Genomic DNA, 20,274 nt, shown 5'->3' with positions numbered 1-20,274 from the left:
CCGGAATTACGGCTTCAGGGACGATTTAGTCTTCCCGGCAGGGAAAGCATCAATGGTCAGGATTACTCCATCATATTGTTGCTCGTCATCGTCTTCGGGATCCTGTTGCTTTTTCGGATTCTGAGGAAAGCAGCTCGTACCCCTTTGCTTTTTGTTTTTTGTTTTTCGGCTGCTTGTTTTGGTATTTTTTTAGCGTTCCTGTTTTCACAAGAACATCAATACCTGCAGCCAAATTTCGGCACTCCTCGGTATCGTGACCGTGGGTTTGATGGAAGGAGCAATATGCATCAAGACTTCGGCGTGTGGCCGATTTCGTCATCCGTTTTGGTTTTTCGAACATTTCGGAATGTAGTTCGAAAATTTCCGCTCTTGACTTGTTCAATGGTACGAACTGAGCGGGTGGCGTCTCAGGATTGAGACGTGGTCCCAATCTACTTCGTACCGGTGCCCTCTGAATTCTTTCAAAAGGAGTTCGGCGAGGAAGAACATGTCGGGGGTGAGGATTCTCTCTCCTGGAGGACACGTCACTACTGCGGTAGTGACTTTCATGTCTGAAGGAGGAGGGAGAATCCCCCGTTTTCTTCTCCGGCTGCTGGCTTTTTTGCAGGAAAGCTAAGAACTCCTCCTGCTTCTCGGCCAAAAACAGCTTGACAACCTCATTTAAATCGGGCTGCTGGGAAGATTCTGTGCGATGACTCCTGGAGTGGCTTGCTCCTTCGTGAGAACTGGAAGTAGATGTCTCCCGAGGCCGTTTTTCAGACCTGCGAGCTAGACTTACTTCCTCACGGTTGTCACGGACAGGATTATGGGTGTTACGTGATCTGGAATGCATTTTTTTGGTGGAGGAGGATCAAAAACTCGCTTTATCACAAATTTGGTTCTGAGTTTCCCACAGACGGCGCCAGTGATGAATCCGCGAATTTTTGATGTTAGTGAATGCAGGAAAAACGCAGAGATTTTACGTGGTTCGATTTACTGAGGTAAATCTACGTCCACGGGGAGAACTGGGGGCAGGTTTGTATTGCTTGATCTGAGAATTACAGCTTACAATACAGACTTGCTATATGATTATTTTCTCTCTAGAGAGCTTTACAGAAGTTAACAGAAGATCCACTATCTATCTGACCTAGGTTCTATTTATCTTTTGAACCAAGATCGTGGCATGCAGCATTTATTAGGTAGTGGATGTCGTGGAGATCGTGGCGACCTTGCATGGGTCCACTATCCTGCCTGAGTTAATGACTGCTTGACACCACTAAATAGATTGTGGGTGTAGTGGAGGTCGTGGGGGCCTTTCATGAGTCCACTAACTCCTAGTTCGGTCGAATGCTGAGACCGAACTACTGAATTATTGCCGAGCAGCTTTTGCCGATCTGAGAATAGAGCTTAATGCCGACCTGAGAGCAGAGCTTGATTAGTTGGCTTTTACCGAGCTATAGGCTAGGGCCGAACTCTTTGGTTTGTGCCGAACTGAACTCTTGGCCGAACTGAACTCTTTCTTGTGCTTTGGGCTAGCCGAGCTGTCCCTGCTATTGGGCTTGTTTAGTTCGTACTCCATCAGTAGGGCTTCCTGGAGTGATTCTGGCCATGGCATGCCCTAGTACTGATCATGATTTGTATTAATTATCAGGGAAAATGATTTGTTCTAGTATATTTTTCTGCTTACAGCTGATTTTGTGTTGATTAGGTATGAATTTTGATGCCAACATGGAGGATTAATAACACCTCTAGCTTTGTTTCTGTTGTTCTTATTGTGAGTTTTTAGAATCGGTAGATTGAATTTTATGTCAAAGTGGAGTGTGTGTTTGGTTAATGAAGTCTACTATTCTAGCTGTTCTATAGTGTTGCTTACTAGTTAGTACCAGTGTTAATGCAATATTAAAATAAATAGGTGTTTTCATGTTTCATGGGGTGTATGCTCATAGACAATCTGATCTCTGTATAGGACAGATTGAAGGACGAAACCTTGACTGCAGAGAGAACTTTGACATTGCAGTTGCTAGAGCTGTTGAAGAAATGAGAGTACTGGGAATATATTTGCAACTTGTTTTCTTTATTACTATGTTTGGGGCCATCTATCGGTGTCTAGGTATTTTCTTTTTGATGGCGTGAAGCTGAATATTGCCTTCCTCTAGTCTGTGTTTGTTTGTGGAGGGTCATGATCCACAGCCACAGGTATGCTAATTCAAATGGAGGGTTTTAGTCCTTTCTGTTATTACCTAGTATCCTTTATAGTACAAAATTAAGAGATCATTCCATTTAGTTTGTTCTCTTTGCAGGAGGAAGTTGCAAAGAGCTATTCATTTTGGTTTACATGCCTCATAGAAAATTTGGACAGAGAACGGCCATTATATGCCTGAACGATGGTCGACCCCCCGGAAAATATCCTCGGGCATCAGGTATTCCTTCAAAGCTCCCACTATGTTGTTTTTCTAATACCGGTCACATAAGATAAGCATCCGCAACTGGAGCCTACCCGAAACTAAACCTACATCCGCAACTGGATGAAAAACGTGTTGTTATTGATTTAGCCAAACATATTAATAGCTTCGAACTCAGCTGATTTAATCTTTCATTATGATCTAGACCAGTTGGTATTCATTCTAATAGTATTGTTATTTATCTAGCTACTCTACTCTAGAGCCTTTCCTCGTAATTACAAAGTTGGGAGCTTTATAGAAAGAAAAAAAAATGGTTCCTTGTGTTTATTTTCACCTCAATTGGCACTAGTGCTTAATCATCAAGCCCATCTTGCTCCCACATATGAACTAGGAAATCCACAATCCACCATTTCCTGTTCCATTTCAACCAAGAATCATACAGTCAACTTTTTTCTCTACAGAATAGAAAACTAACCGAAAAAACAGTTACTACTAAATGCTAGTAGTCCATAATCAGGCTACCACGTGTCAAGGCAAAGGTGAATAAATAGGCAGTTACCACGATAACAAACCGTGTGCACTTGGAAAGATCAAGATCAAGAATTCATGACGACGATCTTCAACATCCCTTGCGGCTCCCACAGCGTCCGCACCAGCGTGACTTCGGAGCCAGCCGCCGCGCAGAGATGGGTCCGCGACATCCGCCAGTACCGCTACTACCGGCAAGGGCGCCTCCTGGTGGGGCTGAGCGTCCAGTGCGTGTCCAGGCACGCCGCCACGCTCCAGCTCTGCGTGGGGTCGAACTGCCTCATCTTCCAGCTCCACCGCACCGACCACTGCCCCGACGCCCTGCGCAGCTTCCTCGTGGACCCCAACGTCATCCTGGTTGCGCTGTGGGACAACGCGGCCGCGGCGCTGCTGAAGGCCTCGCCGCATGCCGTCGAGGTGGGGCCGCTGGTGGACGTTCGGATGGTGGCGCACCAGCTGAGGGGGTGCGACCGGGGAGCGACGATGGGGCAGCTGGCGGAGGAGATATTGGGGATTCCCGGGATGAGCAAGGATGAGGCGGTGGGATGCAGCGACTGGGAGGTTGAGGAGCTCACAGTGGAGCAGCTGCAGTATGCTTGCCATGATGTTTTTCTTCCTTTCTTGATGGCCATTGAGTTTCACCTTTGGGAATGGATATACCATTATTGATCATTTTCTAAGTATTTCATGAAATGCTTTATATCATGCTCAAAAACTGTACACAACATTTGGATGAAGCGGTGGCGTACGGCGACTGGGAGGTTGAGTCACTCTCACTGGAGCAGCTGGACTATGCTTGCCATGATGTTTATCTTTCTTTCTTGATAGCCATCGAGTTTCACGTTTATCTTTCTTTCTTGATAGCCATCGAGTAGTGTACTTTCTTTCTTTCTTTCTTGATGTTTTTATTATGCTTAAAAACTTGGATACCCATTTATGGAGTACGACTTATTTGCTTTGCTTTGTCAAGTTTATTTTCTTGTTTTTTTCGTGCGATATTATTTTGCTCTACTCATTTCTCGCATTTTGTTACCCGACTTCATCATTCCACAGTGTTTATGAACAGTGTATGATCATCCTAGTCCACCAACTTTAACCAACTCAAACAAGGGGATTTTATACATTGTATAAGAGATTTAATCATGGATGATCGATTTATGTCTAATCATTCTTTAATTTATAAGTTGTGAAGTCTACAAAATTACTTTATTTTCTGCCATCTTAATTGCACTTTTATGGAATGTTGGGTGAAAAGGACAAAAAGGAAGTACACTACTCTACATTCGCACATATTTACGTAACTACTACCTCCGCCCCACATTAAGTGTCATATTTAGTGTGGGTGCGGATTTTAAGAAATGTAAAAAAAAAGTGGATTGAATAAGTTAGTGGACTATGAGTTCCACTTATATATATTAGTTTTATACTCCCTCCGTCCCGCACTACTCGCACTTATTTCCTTTTTGGGCGTCCCAAGTTACTTGCACTCTTTCCATTTTTAGTAAAAAATTTCACCTACAGCCGTCATTTTTTACTTTCCTATACACTCATTCCTTAATCTCCGTGCCGAAAAGGAAAGGAGCGAGTAGCCCGGGACGGAGGGAGTAATAAAATGTGAGTAGAATTAGTTGGTGGAATGTAGAGTCTACTTACTATTTATGATAAAAGTGAAATGTGACTCTCATTATGGAACGGACTGAAATGACAAAATGTGACACTTAATATAGGATAGTATTATTGTGATAATTATCATTACTTATTTTATGAGTATTGGGTTTGACGAATAAGATGAATGAAATAGAAGATGGAATAAGAACATTTGGATTATAAACTTGTGTGTATGATAACACCGACTTTCTATTTTTTATATGGTAACACCGACTTTTCTACTTTTTAGTTGAGCTCGAAACTACGTTGAATTTTCAAGCCGGATTTTTTTATTGTATGTTTTCACGGCTAATAATTATGGTCGGGCAAGAGGAATTTTCTTTGTATTTGGGCTTGTCTAATAAAAATGAAAAATCCAAATCAAGCAAACAAACAGTATTTATTTTATTTTTCTCTAGCCCAATTTTATTTCTTGAGATGGCCCAGTTAAATTACAACAATTTATATTCTATATGAAGCCACGAATAATTTTGAGCGAAATCCTAAAATCAACTTGTAGAAGCCCAACTTGGTTGAGAAGCGTCAAAACAAAAACAAATTTGTTTTGGAGCCGAGCCCACTTCAGCCCAACATCTTCTCATGAGTTTTGCAGTTACAAATCCCACTACCTGTCAAGATTTAATTTGGAAATCATGCAGAAATCAGCAAAACGGAGAGCCAAGCATATTGTAAATCAACACCAGCAAAATGGAGCCTCATTTCCATCTCGATTTCATCCAACAAAACAGGTATAGTCCAATCACTTATTATTCGTATATCATCTTACAATCATTTGGACCATCTTTCACCACATTTAATCAAATTCAAAACTGAGGGAACAACATCACGATGACTTTGGATTTGGGGTGCAAGAAATTGAGAAGAGAGAAGTCCCATTTTGGGCTGTGTTCTTCTAAACTTTGGGCCAATATTTTTAATAAAATATGGGCCTAGAGAATTAAAGAAGACAAGGATGAGTTTTATTTGCATGTGGGCCAGTGTTGGACAGAGGATGCGAATGGCCGACCCGCAACGCCTCGGGCAGCTGCAAAAATCAAAAACTAGATGAAGACGGCGTTCTAAAGTCACGAAAAATTTCAGAATTTTCTGAAAAAGATCGAAGGGTAAAATGAATATCATATAGGATGCATGTTTTGTGTTTTTTTTAATTAAATTATGTTCCAAAAGTCGATTCTTTTCGCAGGTTATGTTCTTTCCAAAAGATTATTTTGCACACTATTTTAAAGCCGGAATGGAAAGTTGAGTTAAGGAAGTAAGCAAACGAGGTGGGCTTTCTTTTTAAATAAAGACTATATCCTAAGTATATTTTGATGTGAAAGGTGATGTCCATATGTTTATCATGTCATATGTTGTGCTTTGATAGAACCTATACGCAGTAGCATTTGTCATGTATAGTTAATTGAATTGGGCCTTTTCAAATTTAGAACCCCGAGGTCATCAATGGTGGCATGATAAAAAAAATTTATGAAAATATTTTCGGCGGTGGTGGGGCAGTTCTTCTATTTCCAATTGAAGTAGCATGGAGAAGTGTGTGCACTAGGTGTTTCTCAATCCAACAGGTTCAGAGGATTCACTAGATCACAAGGTCTAGCAGATCATGAATCTATCAAAAATTGTCGTTGGATACACTTTTTACTGTTTCAAACCTTAACCCGTCATACTATTGGCTAGTATATGGAAGTAAGGATCGATCCCACAGAGACGGAGGTGTTAGCAAGTATTTAGAGGATTTGGAAGGGGTCGGCAGCTGCCACGCAACTCATGGGTTAAGATTTTTTAAAACTACTGGATGCAGAGAATTGAAAGTACTAAACTAACTACTAGACCTAAGAAACAAGAAAAAAACATGAACGCATGCATGACTCATCTGACGTAAAATTAACAAAGAACGAATTAAGCAAACTACCAGATTAAGTAAAATATTTCCCAAAACAGTCAGACAAGTACGCGAGAAAAAGCAGTGGGCATAATTTCCCGAATTATCTACGGTGACAGAAAAGGTTGCAAAAGCAAACGAACTACAGATCTGACTCTAACTACCAACGATTTTCATCTTCTTTAGCAAATATAAAATGAACACATACGAAGCAGAGCATCAAACACAGAGAAACAGAGCAAACTCATATCGGACTTCAAACATTACGATTAAGCAGAAAAAACTACCAGATCTAAACTACCAGGTCGAGCAAATCGAAAGCAACAGTAAAAACAGCCATAACCATGCAGATTCAAACCAGTACGTATCAGATCCACAACTCCAAACCACGATTCACAACAGATCCATGTGATCCCTACTCAACCACGTTCAGATCCATATCTACTCAACTCCGATTCAACAGATTCAACAACAATTCTACTCCAATTCAACCAATCTCAGATTCAACTCAACAACCAATTGCGAAAAACATCCAAATCAGTAAAAACCAACATCAAACACCAACACCAGGTAAAACAGAAAACATAAACTTCCACAGCCACTGGAATAAGGTTCAAAACAGAAATATCAGTAGTCGATCTTCAAACGAAGACGTTCACGGCGAAACAAAACAACAGAAATGTAAAACGATTGTATCTTCACCCCCATGGGGACGGGGTTACACCACAAACTAAACTAAACCGCCACAGATATGCCCAGAATTACCCCATCGAAAACCAAGTGCGTGAGATATGCATGAAGTGAGCTAAAACTAAGTGAAACTAGGAGTGCGTTGAAGCTGGTGAGAAGTGTTGCCTCTTCAAAGTGGCTGTCCATTTATATAGTTGAGGCACGGATCCCTAGGGCTCTCCTTCTTCATGATTTGTCATTTTTGTCCTCCGAAAAAAGATCCTTTAGAATTTTCTCCTTGTTCCACTTTTGCTTCCTGTCAGTGTTTTCACTTCACTTTTCTTCGTTTTCGTCTGCCCGGTTGATTTGCCTGCATTTCTTGGGTATGGCAGATTTTTCACACACCTGAACTTACAAACACTTGTTAGATCACTGAAATCACAAAATTTAACCACATAACCGATGCATGAAATGAGCCTTATCACCAATGCATACAATCTATGCTTCCCAACATTCTGAAAACCCGTGCACCGTCTCATGCATATCCATCAGAGCCTGACAGTCTTCGGGGGTAGGCTTTCAAAGATACTTCTCCCCGAATATGTGAATGACGCCCCAACAAAAATGCTGCAGACACTCGCGGTAGTCGTCTCGCCTATGTGGAGGTACTCGTCGAACACGTCGGTCGCGCCTCTGTAGGCCAACTGCCTGATTGTGGCAGTGCATTTCTGTATAGGCGAGTGATCGGGTGATAAGTCGTATTCTAGGCCTTGGTTACTGGTCAGTATAACGTGCATAATTGGAATATATCTGCAAAACAGTTGCTAAAGTGTGCAGGAAAAGTGTTCTAGTCAGTATGGAAAGGCTCGGACAATTCAGGTGAAAAGGGCATCAGAATGTTGCTATACTGACCAGTATGCATGCCAAAAAAGGCTCGAGATGAAGAAGAAGGATTGCTGGGAAGATCAGCCACAAGTAAGGGCAAAGAGAAGCCACTTGGAGAGAGAGTCTACCCTAAAAATCAAGGGCAAGCCTCCCTATAAAAGGAAGCCACTTGGAGAGAGGATCGATCATCAAGAATCAACCCTTCACACTTAGTTAGAATTCTCTCTCGGTAGATAGTTCCTACAGCCTCGTCCTTCATATTCTCGTTCCTCGCCACAGCCATGGTCACCTGGGTTCCATCAGTCTGCTGGAGATCCACCGTCCTTCGTTCCAGCCAGTTTGTTGCGTAGTGATAGCAGTTCCATAGCCCGGAGTGGCAAAACAATCTTTATTTGCTTTCTTAGTTAATCGCACTTTGTTTTCTTACGTTGGATCGGTTACATTTTTGATATTTGCTTACTTTGAAGTCTTAGTTGTGATCCAAACATTTTTATGATATGAAGTCGTTTTGTGCATCGGTTCCTGTTTGATTCTGTTTCTTTCTGCCTAGATAGTTTAGATCTAGTTGTTACGGTAATTTTCAAGTGTTGCGAGCATGTTTTCATTTCCGAATTGATAGATCTGAGTTCATGAGTTTAGATAGCTGTTAGATTTTATATCTGAAATGGTTAAGTGTGAAAGCCTAGTTTACGTGATTTCTGCCACCTTGCATGTCACCCAGTAAGCGTAATTTCAGTTTCGTTAGTTTAGTCTTTTGATTTGGAGTTTAGATTGTAGATTTGTTCTTGTGGAGTTTGTTAACCTGAAATTCTCGTTCATGAAATCTGAGTTATTTGATTTGTGTTCATACTTGTTGTAGAAGACAATGTCCACATCCAAATTTGGGACCACTCTTACTTTTTAGTTACCTTTTGCTTTTGTCCTTTACTTTTCTCTACTTTTTCTGCTGGTACCCTACAGATCTGTCAGCCTAGTCACCTAACTACCACTTATTCTCTGATATGTCGTTTCGCCTTTTATAGTAACCCCGTACCTCCCACATAATTTCTGAAACATAATGTTCCCTACTGTCACGTACACAGCTGCTTATCAATCATCTCTCACACCTCCTAGTCAGTAGAGTACCACATTAATTTCCAGTCTAGTTAGAATCTCAACCCAAAGCGTGGTAGCTAACCATCCCTTCCAGAATATCACCACAATTACCAAAACGCATCATCTCTGTGGGATTCGACCCTTACCTCCACTATACTAATCAGTAGAAGTGGGTTGAGGAATTTCTTTGATAGCCAGGTTCAGGCTTAGCTGGGGTTTCCATCCTAATCAGTAGGATACATCCTTGCTTTAATGACACATGCACAAACCTGCACCTATCATCGGGCTTACCACTTGCATCCCCTCTGAACCGGAAATACTTGTACCGACGCTCTAAAGCGTTCACGATATTCATACATAGCGGTCGGCGCATCCTAAAACGCCGCCGGAAAAATGTCTCCCCAAACCGCGGCACCTCAGCAAAGTAGTCGTCAAACAAGCGTTGGTGGGCACCGATGTGGTCGCGGGGGACTACGGTTCAATGATGGATGGGGCGAGGGACCGTCGGCTGCTGCTGCTGGTGCAAGTGCTGGTTCAACAACCGATTTATCTCCGCGGACGTATAGGCCCACAATTATTCGTTAATTCGCCGCAATTAGTCAACATCTCCACCACTAGCCATTTTTTGACCCCACAGATCAAACGAGAAATGTAGAGAAAAGGAAGAGAAACTCGTTAATACAAGTGGTGCGAATGAAATGAAATGCAACGTGACGTATATGTAGAGTTTAAAAAAATTGAAGTGTTAGTCGATCGCTCGTCCGTCGCGTCACCACAATAGCGGACAAGCGATCGGCTAACGCCCGACCCCCACGGACGACCGCTCGTCCTACCCGTTCGTCCGTCCCGCTTTTGCCGACTCGAATAGCAGACGAACATGACGCCCGAGCCGCTAGCCAAGCGCTTGTCCTCCCGTTCGTCCTCTACTGTGAATCCTCTTAAAATATAATTTGAAACAAAGAATCTTGTGGGAATCGGGGCTCAGAGAGAATATTTATTTTCCCCATTCTTTCCCTTCTTATGTTCTCAGCACAATACTCAGCCAAAGGCCTTCATTCAACTCAATATTTTCAAGAAACACTTCAAATTCCCCTTTAATTATTTCCAAATGGTAGCAATGCTTCATGATTAGATGCCCAAGCCATTGGAAACTTCCATCTCCAATTCTCCCCTTCACCAGATTAGTATCCTCAATTACAAGTGAAACAAGTGAAGTGAATCTCTTCTTCTCCTCAAATTGCTTACTTTGCTAGTTATGTCAAGAAAAGAAGTTTTAGATAAATTTTAGTGTTAATTTGCAAGTTATAATTTCTAATGGACCTTAAAAATAAATTTAGGCTTACTACTCCATAGTTAACATTTTTCACTTAAAAGATAAGTTTATATGCTCCAAACATAGTCACAAAATCTATCCATATCTATCTAGTCATGTAAACAGGCCCTGCAAACAGAGTTTCCTCAGCAGAAGATTAGAAAAAAAAGGTTGAAAAACTTAGAAATTTCCTAAAAAGGTTAGAAATCAACGATGAAATAAGAATGAGAATAATTCGGAGTGAGGGGTAAAATATAAGGAACCAAACGGTTATCCAATTTGGGTAATGGCTTTCGACTTCGGCCACAGTAATTGGGCCCAAGTAATCCACAAAATTGATTGGAACAAATTGGATTTACTAAGCTCTTGTTAGATTTTTTAGTTTAAAATTATTATTATTATTATTAATTATTGATGTTAGATGTTGTTTTGAGAAGTACTACTCTCACTCCCTCCGTCCCATTCAAAATGGCATAATTTCTTTTTTTATTTGTCTCAAATAAGATGACACTTTTTTATTTTCGAAAATTTTTCTTCCTCCAATTAATACACTCAACCACATTTTCTCTCCTTAATTAAATATTCAACTCTCTTTCTCTCTTTATTTAATAATTACTCACCTTTTCTTTCTCTAATTAAATACATTATTAATCAACAACTCTTAAAATTATGTGTCGATGATCAAATGTGTCATCTTAAACGGGACGAAAGGAGTAATAAATTAGTATGAAATGCGTTCACCGGCGGTCCAAATGACGAAATGGGTCACATACCTTTTTTTTAGTCCAGTTTTGAAACTTGAAATACATCATTTCAATTAGGCATCCCAAAACCGCCTATAAGGGTGTCCACAATGGGGGAGCCGCGGCCCGCGGCTCGGTGCGCGACCCCCCATTGCAGAGAGCCAAGAGCCGGGGCGCAGGGCCGGGAGCCGCGGCCGCGGCCTTCACGCGGCTGAGCCGTGGGAGCCGCGGCCCTCCACTGCAGCGGGCCGCGGGAATTTTTTTTTTTTTAAGTTTCGAAAATTACTTTATAAATATACACTCTCATTTCCATTTTTCCAACTCCATTTTACTTCCATTTTGCTCCAATCTTTCCTTCCAATTTCTATACAACCTTGGAACTATGGATTCCGACGATGAACAATTCCAACAAGCGGTTGATCTGGAGTTCCAAAACCTTGTTGCAGCGGTGCAACGTGAAGCCGACGAGGCGGAAGATGCGGCTGCGGCGGCGGCAGTCCCTCGGCCATTCTATCATCGGCGAATTTTCGACCGTGATCATACCGGGGCTGACCGCCGGTTGATGGAGGACTACTTCAACGAGAACGCCCGTTATCCGGCAGAAATTTTCCGTCGGCGATTCAGAATGTCGCAACGTCTCTTCGTCCATATAGCGACGTGTTTGGCGCAGCGGTTCAGGTGCTTCAACTTGCGATATGATACCTCCGGGCGAGCCGGCTTGTCGACATACCAGAAGTGTACCATGGCAATTAGACAGCTTGCATATGCCGGGCCCGCTGACATGTTCGACGAATACCTACAGATGGGCGAAACGACTGCCCTACAGACGTTGAGGCAGTTTTGCAGGGGCATTAAGGATATCTTCAAAGGGGAGTATCTACGGAAGCCATCGGCTGATGATTGCCAACGTCTGATGGATATGCACGGGACTGTACATTATTTTTCAGGGATGTTGGGGAGCATCGATTGCATGCACTGGGAGTGGAGGAACTGCCCGGTGGCTTGGAAGGGGCAATTCACTTCTGGTTTCAAAGGCCGACATCCGACGATGATTCTTGAAGCAATTGCTGATAACCGCTTGCGAATCTGGCACGCGTATTTTGGGGTCGCTGGATCGAACAAAGACATCAACGTTTTACGATCGTCCCACCTGTTCAATGACAAGAGCCGGGGTGAGGGTCCGCAAGTTAGATTCATGGCCAACGGCACTCAGTACAACATGGGGTACTATTTGGCTGATGGGATATACCCTCGCTGGCCCGTGTTTGTGAAGACGATCCGAAGCAAACCTACTTCGCGAAAAAACAAGAGGGTGCTAGGAAGGATGTGGAGCGAGCTTTTGGTGTACTCCAAGCGCGATGGGAAATTATACGCTGCCCGGCTTGACAATGGCACGAAATTGATGTCGCAGACATCATGACTGCATGTATCATATTGCACAATATGATAATAGATGACGAAGGGTTTGCTGCAGAGCGGTGGACACCGGAAGATGGTGCTAGTTCGAGCTCGGGTACTGCCATGGAGCCCCTGCAGATGGGTGTACCACGTAGTAATAAATACTTGATCCAGCGGTACACCGACATGCGGAGCCATATATCGCATTCATCACTACAGGCTGATATGATTGAAGAGATCTGGAACCGTAGAAGTAGCGCCGCAGAGTGATTTAGGTTTCCCCCAGTGTTTTTAAACTAGATCACTTTCGTTGTATAATTTTCCTATTTTAATATAATACAACGAAATTATTGTTACATTTTTTTTAGGTTGTGAATTTTTTTTGTTTACAATCCAAATTATTTTATTTTAATTAAATTTATAAATATCATAAATTTAAAGACTAATAAAATTTATTAGACATAAATTAAAAAATATTATTACAAAAGCAAACAAATTAATTTTATTTTTTGGAGAGGGCCACATTTCGTGGCCCTATTGTTTTTATACATTTCGTGGCCTTTACCATTGTGAAGGCCACAAGAGAGCCACGAATGGTGGTCGGGCTACATTTGGTGGCCTTCAAGGGCCACCATTGTGGACACCCTAATAGAATTAATTTTTTTATACTGAATAAGAAAGTAGAAGACAAAATCCTCGGATTCTTCACAACTCCTTCCTCTAAATCCAATTATTAAATTTTGAAAATAAAATAAAAGTGACTGTGTGTGTATTCTCTTCGTCATTTTATGAATAAATAAAAGTGACTTTGTGGGTGGACAAGTTAATTGGCTTGCTAATGTCAAATTAAAAAAAGGGAGAAAAGGGGAAAAAAGGAATCATATTTAAATGGGCGGCACATGGGCATTGGAGGAAGGGAAAAAAAGGCATCATATTTAAATGTGCGGCACATGGGCATTGGAGGATGGGTCCAGAAGGATGCCAAACTTTACTATAGTGAAAACAAACAAATAAGTAAGCACTAGTAATTTAATAGAGAGAAATGTTATGTCATCTGGTGGTAGACTTTGGTTTAATCCGCAAATTCGGTTAAGCATGATTAGTCGAATTCCTAAAGGTAGGTTTGGTACCACCTCCGCCCCACAATAAGAGTACACATTTTACCATTTCGGTTTATTTCAAAATAAAAGTCACATTTCGCTTTTACCATAAATAGTAAGTAGGTCTCACACTAATTCACTTCATTCACACTCTATTATAAAACCAATATAAAAAAGTGAACCTCCTTTTCCACTAACCTTTTCAACCCATTGTTCTTTACATTTCTTAGAACTCGTTCTAACACCAAATATGACTCCGATTGTGGGACGGAGGGAGTAATATAAAACATCTATCCCATGGAAATAGACTATATCAATCAAACGGCTAAGATTAAATCGAGTCAACTCCAGCTGAAATGACCAATTCAGTTCCATCCATCTTTAGTTGTGATCGAGCTAGCACCCTGCTCAGTGTTTTCTTGCTATTTTGTCTTGAACTTTTGAATTCACTTTTGATTCATAAGAGTTGTTGAAATATATGCATGTAAATAAATGGGGAAAATGATATTGATTGTTGGAAATATAGGATTGAAGCTGCTTATACCCACTTTTAATAGAAATGGTAACTCTTAGTCTACAAGAATGCATTTAATCGATTTAAAATTATAATACAAGTTGCTTATACCCACTTTTAATAGAAATGGTAACTCTTAGTCTACAAGAATGCATTTAATCGATTTAACATTATAATACAAGTGTTATTATAGTAGGTTTTTTTGTTTTTATTTTTTTAGTTTTATAATACTACAAGATACACATCACTATTATTCTACATAAAATAACACAAAGGGTTGTAGCACAAATGGTTGGTTGGGATTCTTTCTCATGCATTAGCCTCGGATTGAGTCTTTGCTATTCCCGTTGTTCCTCTATAGCAGAGATTTTCATTTTGAGTACTCATTTTTAAAAAAATGATAATAAATAACTAAAGTAGAGAGAAAGTAAAATAAGAAATAGAATAATATAAAGAAGACTTTATAATAATATGAATAGGAAGAAGAAATATTTGTTGTTAGATAAATCATATTTCATCCATTTTCTGAAGATAGGAACTTTAGAAATGATAGGATTTTAATACGAAATTGGTAAAGTAAGAAGAAATATAATCTTTCTTGGTATATAAGAGCATCCACAATAGTCGGGACTAGTGGTTGGACTATAGTCCGCCACATCAGCATCGTTTAGTCCAGACTAGCCTCCTGCTATGGTGCGGACTAATGTTCGCCCTTTCAATTTATATTTAGTTTTATTTTTTTTGTTTTCAATTAATAACTAGCAAAATATAATACTCCCTCGGTCCATGAAAAATAGATCACATTTGCCATTTTTGGTTGTCCACAAAAAATAGACCAAGTTTGAAAAAGGACCACATATTTGCTACCTAAGACAATTAAACACTACTAATAATATGGACCTCACATTTCACTAATACTACTACTACTCTCTTACTTTTTCCTTCCTTCCTTCTTACTTTATCAGTTCCACATTAAAACCCGTGTCATTCACAATGTGGTCTATTTTTCGTGGACGGATGGAGTATATAAAACGCAACAAATTTTTAAAAAAACACTTGCATTTATTGAAAAAAACGCTTACATTATTTAAATTAAAGTTACATTATCATAAAAATATAAACATGCTTATAGGGAAAAAAAGTGTAAAAACAAGAATTGAATAAAATGAGAAAAATATAATAGTACAAGTCAAAATTAAAAATAAAATATTAAGTTTGGGGTATGAACCACAACCTCTATGATTTTTCAAGACACATTTACCAACAGAACTAAACATTGATTTTGTATTGAAATCAAACAAATTTATACATAAAGCATAAAAAATACTCTTTTAAGCGTAAAACTAATTGTTCACATCAAAATTACAAAGAAACTTAGAGTTGAAAACCTATATAAAATAACCATTTATCTCACATCTAAGTCACAATTAAAGTTGATGTTGAAAACCTATCTATAATAGGTTTACTCAAGCAATGCAAAACTTGTTCATCTAGTGTGAAGGATTATATTCTACTCCCTCCGTTCCATAGTAGTGGAGTCATTTTGCTATTTTGGTACATTCCATAGTAGTGGAGTCATTTCCCTTTTTAGTAAAAGTTAACACATTTCTTCTCACTTACTTTACTCTCTCTTACTTTATTCTCTCTTCATCTCTCTATTTTCTTAATCTCTGTGCCGAAAAGAAATGCCCCCACTACTATGGAATGGAGGGAGTACAAAATATAGTCTTTCACTAATTCACGGATCGTCTTTTAGTATGGATTGTTGTTAAATTATAATTTTTTTGTTTTAATTTAAAAATCAATTTTTAAATAACAATTGGTTTTTTTAATTAAAAATGAATTAAAAGAAAATTAATTCATTATACTTTTTGGTCAGTTTCAAACTTTCAATATAGGCGATCTTTTTGAAAAATAAACAAAGATAAATTGGAGTTTTTGATACAAGGGTGAATAATAAAAAAGTTCCACCACTTTTTCCCATAATCGCCGACAGTACTGACTTTTTGACAGCTCCGTGTTCTCCAATAATAGAGTGGTCTACTGTATTGTTCGCTCTAATCTATTTCAAATATCGATAATAATTAATAATATTTGAATCACGCGTTAATTTTTTGGTTTGTCCATTCAAAATACTCCATCCTTTATTACAAAAATTCTTTTATTTCTCTTTTTATTTTGTTTTATTCTCTCTCCAACATACAAAATAAAATTATATAATACTAAATAAAATTATATAAAATCTCATGTTATTCAAGGATATAGTGGATAGATTGCTTAGATCAGAGGAAATAGTAATATAGTATGTCATCAACGATTTATTCCAACCCAAAAATTTGGATAGATTGCTTAGATCAGAGGAAATAGTAATATAGTATGTCATCAACGATTTATTCCAACCTAAAAATATTATTGATATTCAGTTTGCTGAATTCATATTCGTATAAATCCATTACACTTCGTAACTACTTCATTTAATTATTAAACTATCCACCAACTAGCCATGTTTTCTAAAGTACTCCCCCGTCCCACATTTGGAGTGACAATTAGTTATGACACGGGTTTTAAGAAATTGGTGGAGTGTGTAATTAATGAAGTGAGAAGGTAGAGTGTGTAATAAATGAAGTGAGTAGGTGTAAAGTGAGATGGGTTGACTTTTTTTAGTTTAAAATTGTTTCTTTTTTACTTTATTTACTTTTGGTTGTTTAAATAAGTTAGTCTTATTGTTTTTAATTTTACACTTTGGTAACTCTATTTCCTTTACATAAAATTAAGCTATGACAAAATTAAAATTGAAACTAAAATTTGAACACTTTGCTATCCCCTAATTTTCGGCCATCACATCAACACAAATTTAAAGAGGGAACTCATTCCATTTTCATTTACTCAACCTCCAAATTAAGGAGGGAAAAATGCATTACAATCTCATGGAGGGAAAAATCCAAAATCAAAATAAAGGTAATCTACATCTATAAATACATTCACTCCACATTTACTCCAACAATTGCCAATTTCACCTACCTACACACCAACCAAAAGGTATTTATATGTAAATTCCCCTCAGAGCATTTTCATCATAGGGGAATGAAAATGGATCAAGATATGGAGCAACAGATGGAGCAGGAGCATGTTCAGGATGCAGAACTGGAGCAAGGGCAGAGACAAGGCCTGAGTTTGAGCAGCCAAATGAAGAACCATATTGTACAGTTCCTATAACAGCAATGCCAAGCTGGAGCACTGCCACATGGTTCATTTCAAGAGGCAGCCAATAGATTCAAAGTGCACAGAAGTACAGTGAGCCGCTTATGGGGAATAGCCAAACAGCAAATTTCAGATGGAGAACCTGTTATCATGAGGGGTAGAGCATCAGGATATACTAAGAAATCAGGTAAAGTACATTTTGATGATGAAAAATTCAAACAATTGTCTTTTCTTGAGAGGTCTTGCTATAGAAAGCTTGCATATAAAATGGGAGTTAGCAAGACCACAGTTGGTAGATGGGCAAAGAGTCACCTGATAAGGCCACATACAAATGCCATAAAACCAGCACTTACTGAAGCAAACAAGATTAGTAGAATGAGATGGTGTCTTACTCATATTCAGCCAGCTTTGTATGGAGGGAAGCTTCTTTATCATGCTATGCACAACACAATTCATATTGATGAGAAATGGTTTTACATGACAAAAGCTTCAGACAGATACTACCTGTTGCCGGATGAGGATGAGCCTTACAGGGCTTGCAAGTCAAAAAGATTCATCACAAAGGTGATGTTCATGTGTGCTGTAAGTAGGCCACAGTTTGGCACAGATGGTCAGACCATCTTTGATGGTAAAATAGGAATATTCTCATTCACAGAACAAGTTCCAACCAAAAGGAAGTCCAAGAATAGGCCAAGAGGGACATTAGAGACTAAACCTATACCATCAGTTAACAAGGAAGCAATGAGAGAATGTCTCTTGAATCAGGTATGAATATTTTTATCCCCTCACCTTCCTATCAGACATTGATAATGTCATCATTTAGCATATTTTCATTGATTCATTCATAATGCACAGATTATTCCAGCAATCAAGGCAAAGTGGCCAGCCAATGCAAGCAAGAATATATATATCCAACAAGATAATGCCAAACCTCACCTAAGATCTTTTGACTCACAATTTGATGAGCTTGCAAGTTCAGATGGATTTAAGTTCCATCTAATTAGCCAACCAGCCAACTCCCCAGACACCAATGTATTGGACCTTGGTTTTTTTAGGGCCATTCAATCACTACAAGATGATAAAGTAGCAACCAACATAGATGAATTACTGGGTAATGTCTGAAGTTCTTTTGAGGAACTCACACCACAAACTCTGAACAATGTTTTTTTAACATTGCAAAGCTGCCTCAGCAAGATCCTAGAAGTGCATGGGGGCAACAACTACAAAATACCCCACTTGAACAAGGAAAGACTGAGAAGGACAGTGGGGCTTCCTACATCCCTAGAAGTTGGGGAGAATCTGGTCAAAGAGAGCTTGGAGTATCTACTACTACCTCAGAATGATGTGGGTGCCTCATATGACATAGGACATCTAATGAATGTTTTACAGCTCTAAATAGGCCACTTGGATCTTAGGGTTTACAGTATAAGCATCAAAGTAGTTTGATGTTTAGGATGTAAACTTGTTTTTTTGGTTATAGCCTACATTTTGGGTTAGGATTAATAGGCTGATTTCTGTGGTATGGTAACTAGAACTGCTTGTAAATCTATAGCCTACATTTTGTATGAATTCCAAGTGTAATTTTGCAAGTCAGAGCCTCCAAACCATCAAAGGGGTGGCTAGGTTCACAAAAACACAACCAATACAGAGGCATCATAGCTGAGCATGCATAACTCTCAGAAAAAAAATCATCACAGAGGAGCAACATTGCAATTCAGACCCAACAAACCAATCAAAGGCTGCAATTTTGCAAATCAAAGCCTCCAAACCATCAAAGGGGTGGCTAGGTTCACAAAAACACAACCAATACAGAGCACTCACAAAAACTTCATCACAGAGAAGCAACATTGCAGGTTAGAGCCAACAAACCAACCATATACAGCAAAATAGCAAATCACAGCCTCCAAACCATCAAATGGGTGCCCATGTTCACAAAAAACCAACCAATACAGAATGATGTTACTAAGGATGTAGAACTCTCAGAAAATACATCATCACAGAGGTACAAATTTGCAAATCAAAGCCTCCAAACCATCAAAGGGGTGGCTAGGTTCACAAAAACACAACCAATATAGAGCACTCACAAAAACTTCACCACAGAGAAACAACATTGTAGGTCAGAGCCAACAAACCAACCATATGCAGCAAAATAGCAAATCACAGCCTCCAAACCATCAAATGGGTGCCCATGTTCACAAAAAACCAACCAATACAGAATGATGTTACTAAGCATGTAGAACTCTCAGAAAATACATCATCACAGAGGTACAAATTTGCAAATCAAAGCCTCCAAACCATCAAAGGGGTGGCTAAGTTCACAAAAACCAACCAATCCAGTCAATACACAGATAATCAGATGTTATTCATCACAAAAACTTCATCATATGACAACAAACAAGATCAATTCAACTGAAACAACCTCCAAACCAAGCAAAGAGGTGGCTCAGAATTGAGAAAATACCCACAGTTTAGATGAGATCTTTCATGCCAGGCAACAAGATCAGCAACATAGCTTTCTCATTCTCGGTGTACTCCACCTTTGATGAGGAAGCTGGTTGAGGTCCAGATTCGTCACAGGGGATGGATGGTTCAGACCCGTCAAAGCCCTCAGCCGGCGGGTGGCGTTCAGACCCGTCAAAGCCCTCAGACGGTGGCTGGGTTTCAGATCCGTCGAAGAAGCAAGCCGGTGGGGGAAGCTCAGATTCATGGACGACCTCAGACCCATCAACGCCCGCAAACCATCTCCAATGTCCAGATCGGTGGTAACAATCGACCACACGGTCGATTTCCCACCGTGCAATCACTTCCGGTGGTGTATCAGGGATGATTAGGGTTTCGGGAGGTGCATCGAAAGATGGCACCGATTCACACTCCGACAGTGGATCCCAACCTTCCGCCATGAGA

The 20,274-nt window shown here is 39.7% G+C and overlaps 2 protein-coding genes across 2 annotated transcripts; both read left to right on the top strand.

The window, feature by feature from the left end:
- Nucleotides 1-2,987: 2,987 nt before the first annotated feature.
- On the top strand, nt 2,988-3,578 carry LOC121786929. The gene has a single exon (XM_042185523.1). It carries the CDS (start codon nt 2,988-2,990, stop codon nt 3,576-3,578), a length of 591 nt encoding a protein of 196 aa, XP_042041457.1.
- Nucleotides 3,579-17,259: 13,681 nt separating this feature from the next.
- LOC121786928 lies at nt 17,260-18,713 on the top strand. Its single transcript, XM_042185522.1, has 4 exons — nt 17,260-17,341; nt 17,429-18,135; nt 18,226-18,402; nt 18,561-18,713. Exons 1-4 carry the CDS (start codon nt 17,260-17,262, stop codon nt 18,711-18,713), a joined length of 1,119 nt encoding a protein of 372 aa, XP_042041456.1.
- Nucleotides 18,714-20,274: the final 1,561 nt, after the last annotated feature.

This window comes from Salvia splendens, chromosome 22 (genome assembly GCF_004379255.2).
Source record: "Salvia splendens isolate huo1 chromosome 22, SspV2, whole genome shotgun sequence".
NCBI lineage: Eukaryota > Viridiplantae > Streptophyta > Magnoliopsida > Lamiales > Lamiaceae > Salvia > Salvia splendens.
The sequence above is the reverse complement of the archived record's forward strand: the minus strand, read 5'-3'. Positions and strand labels throughout refer to the sequence as shown.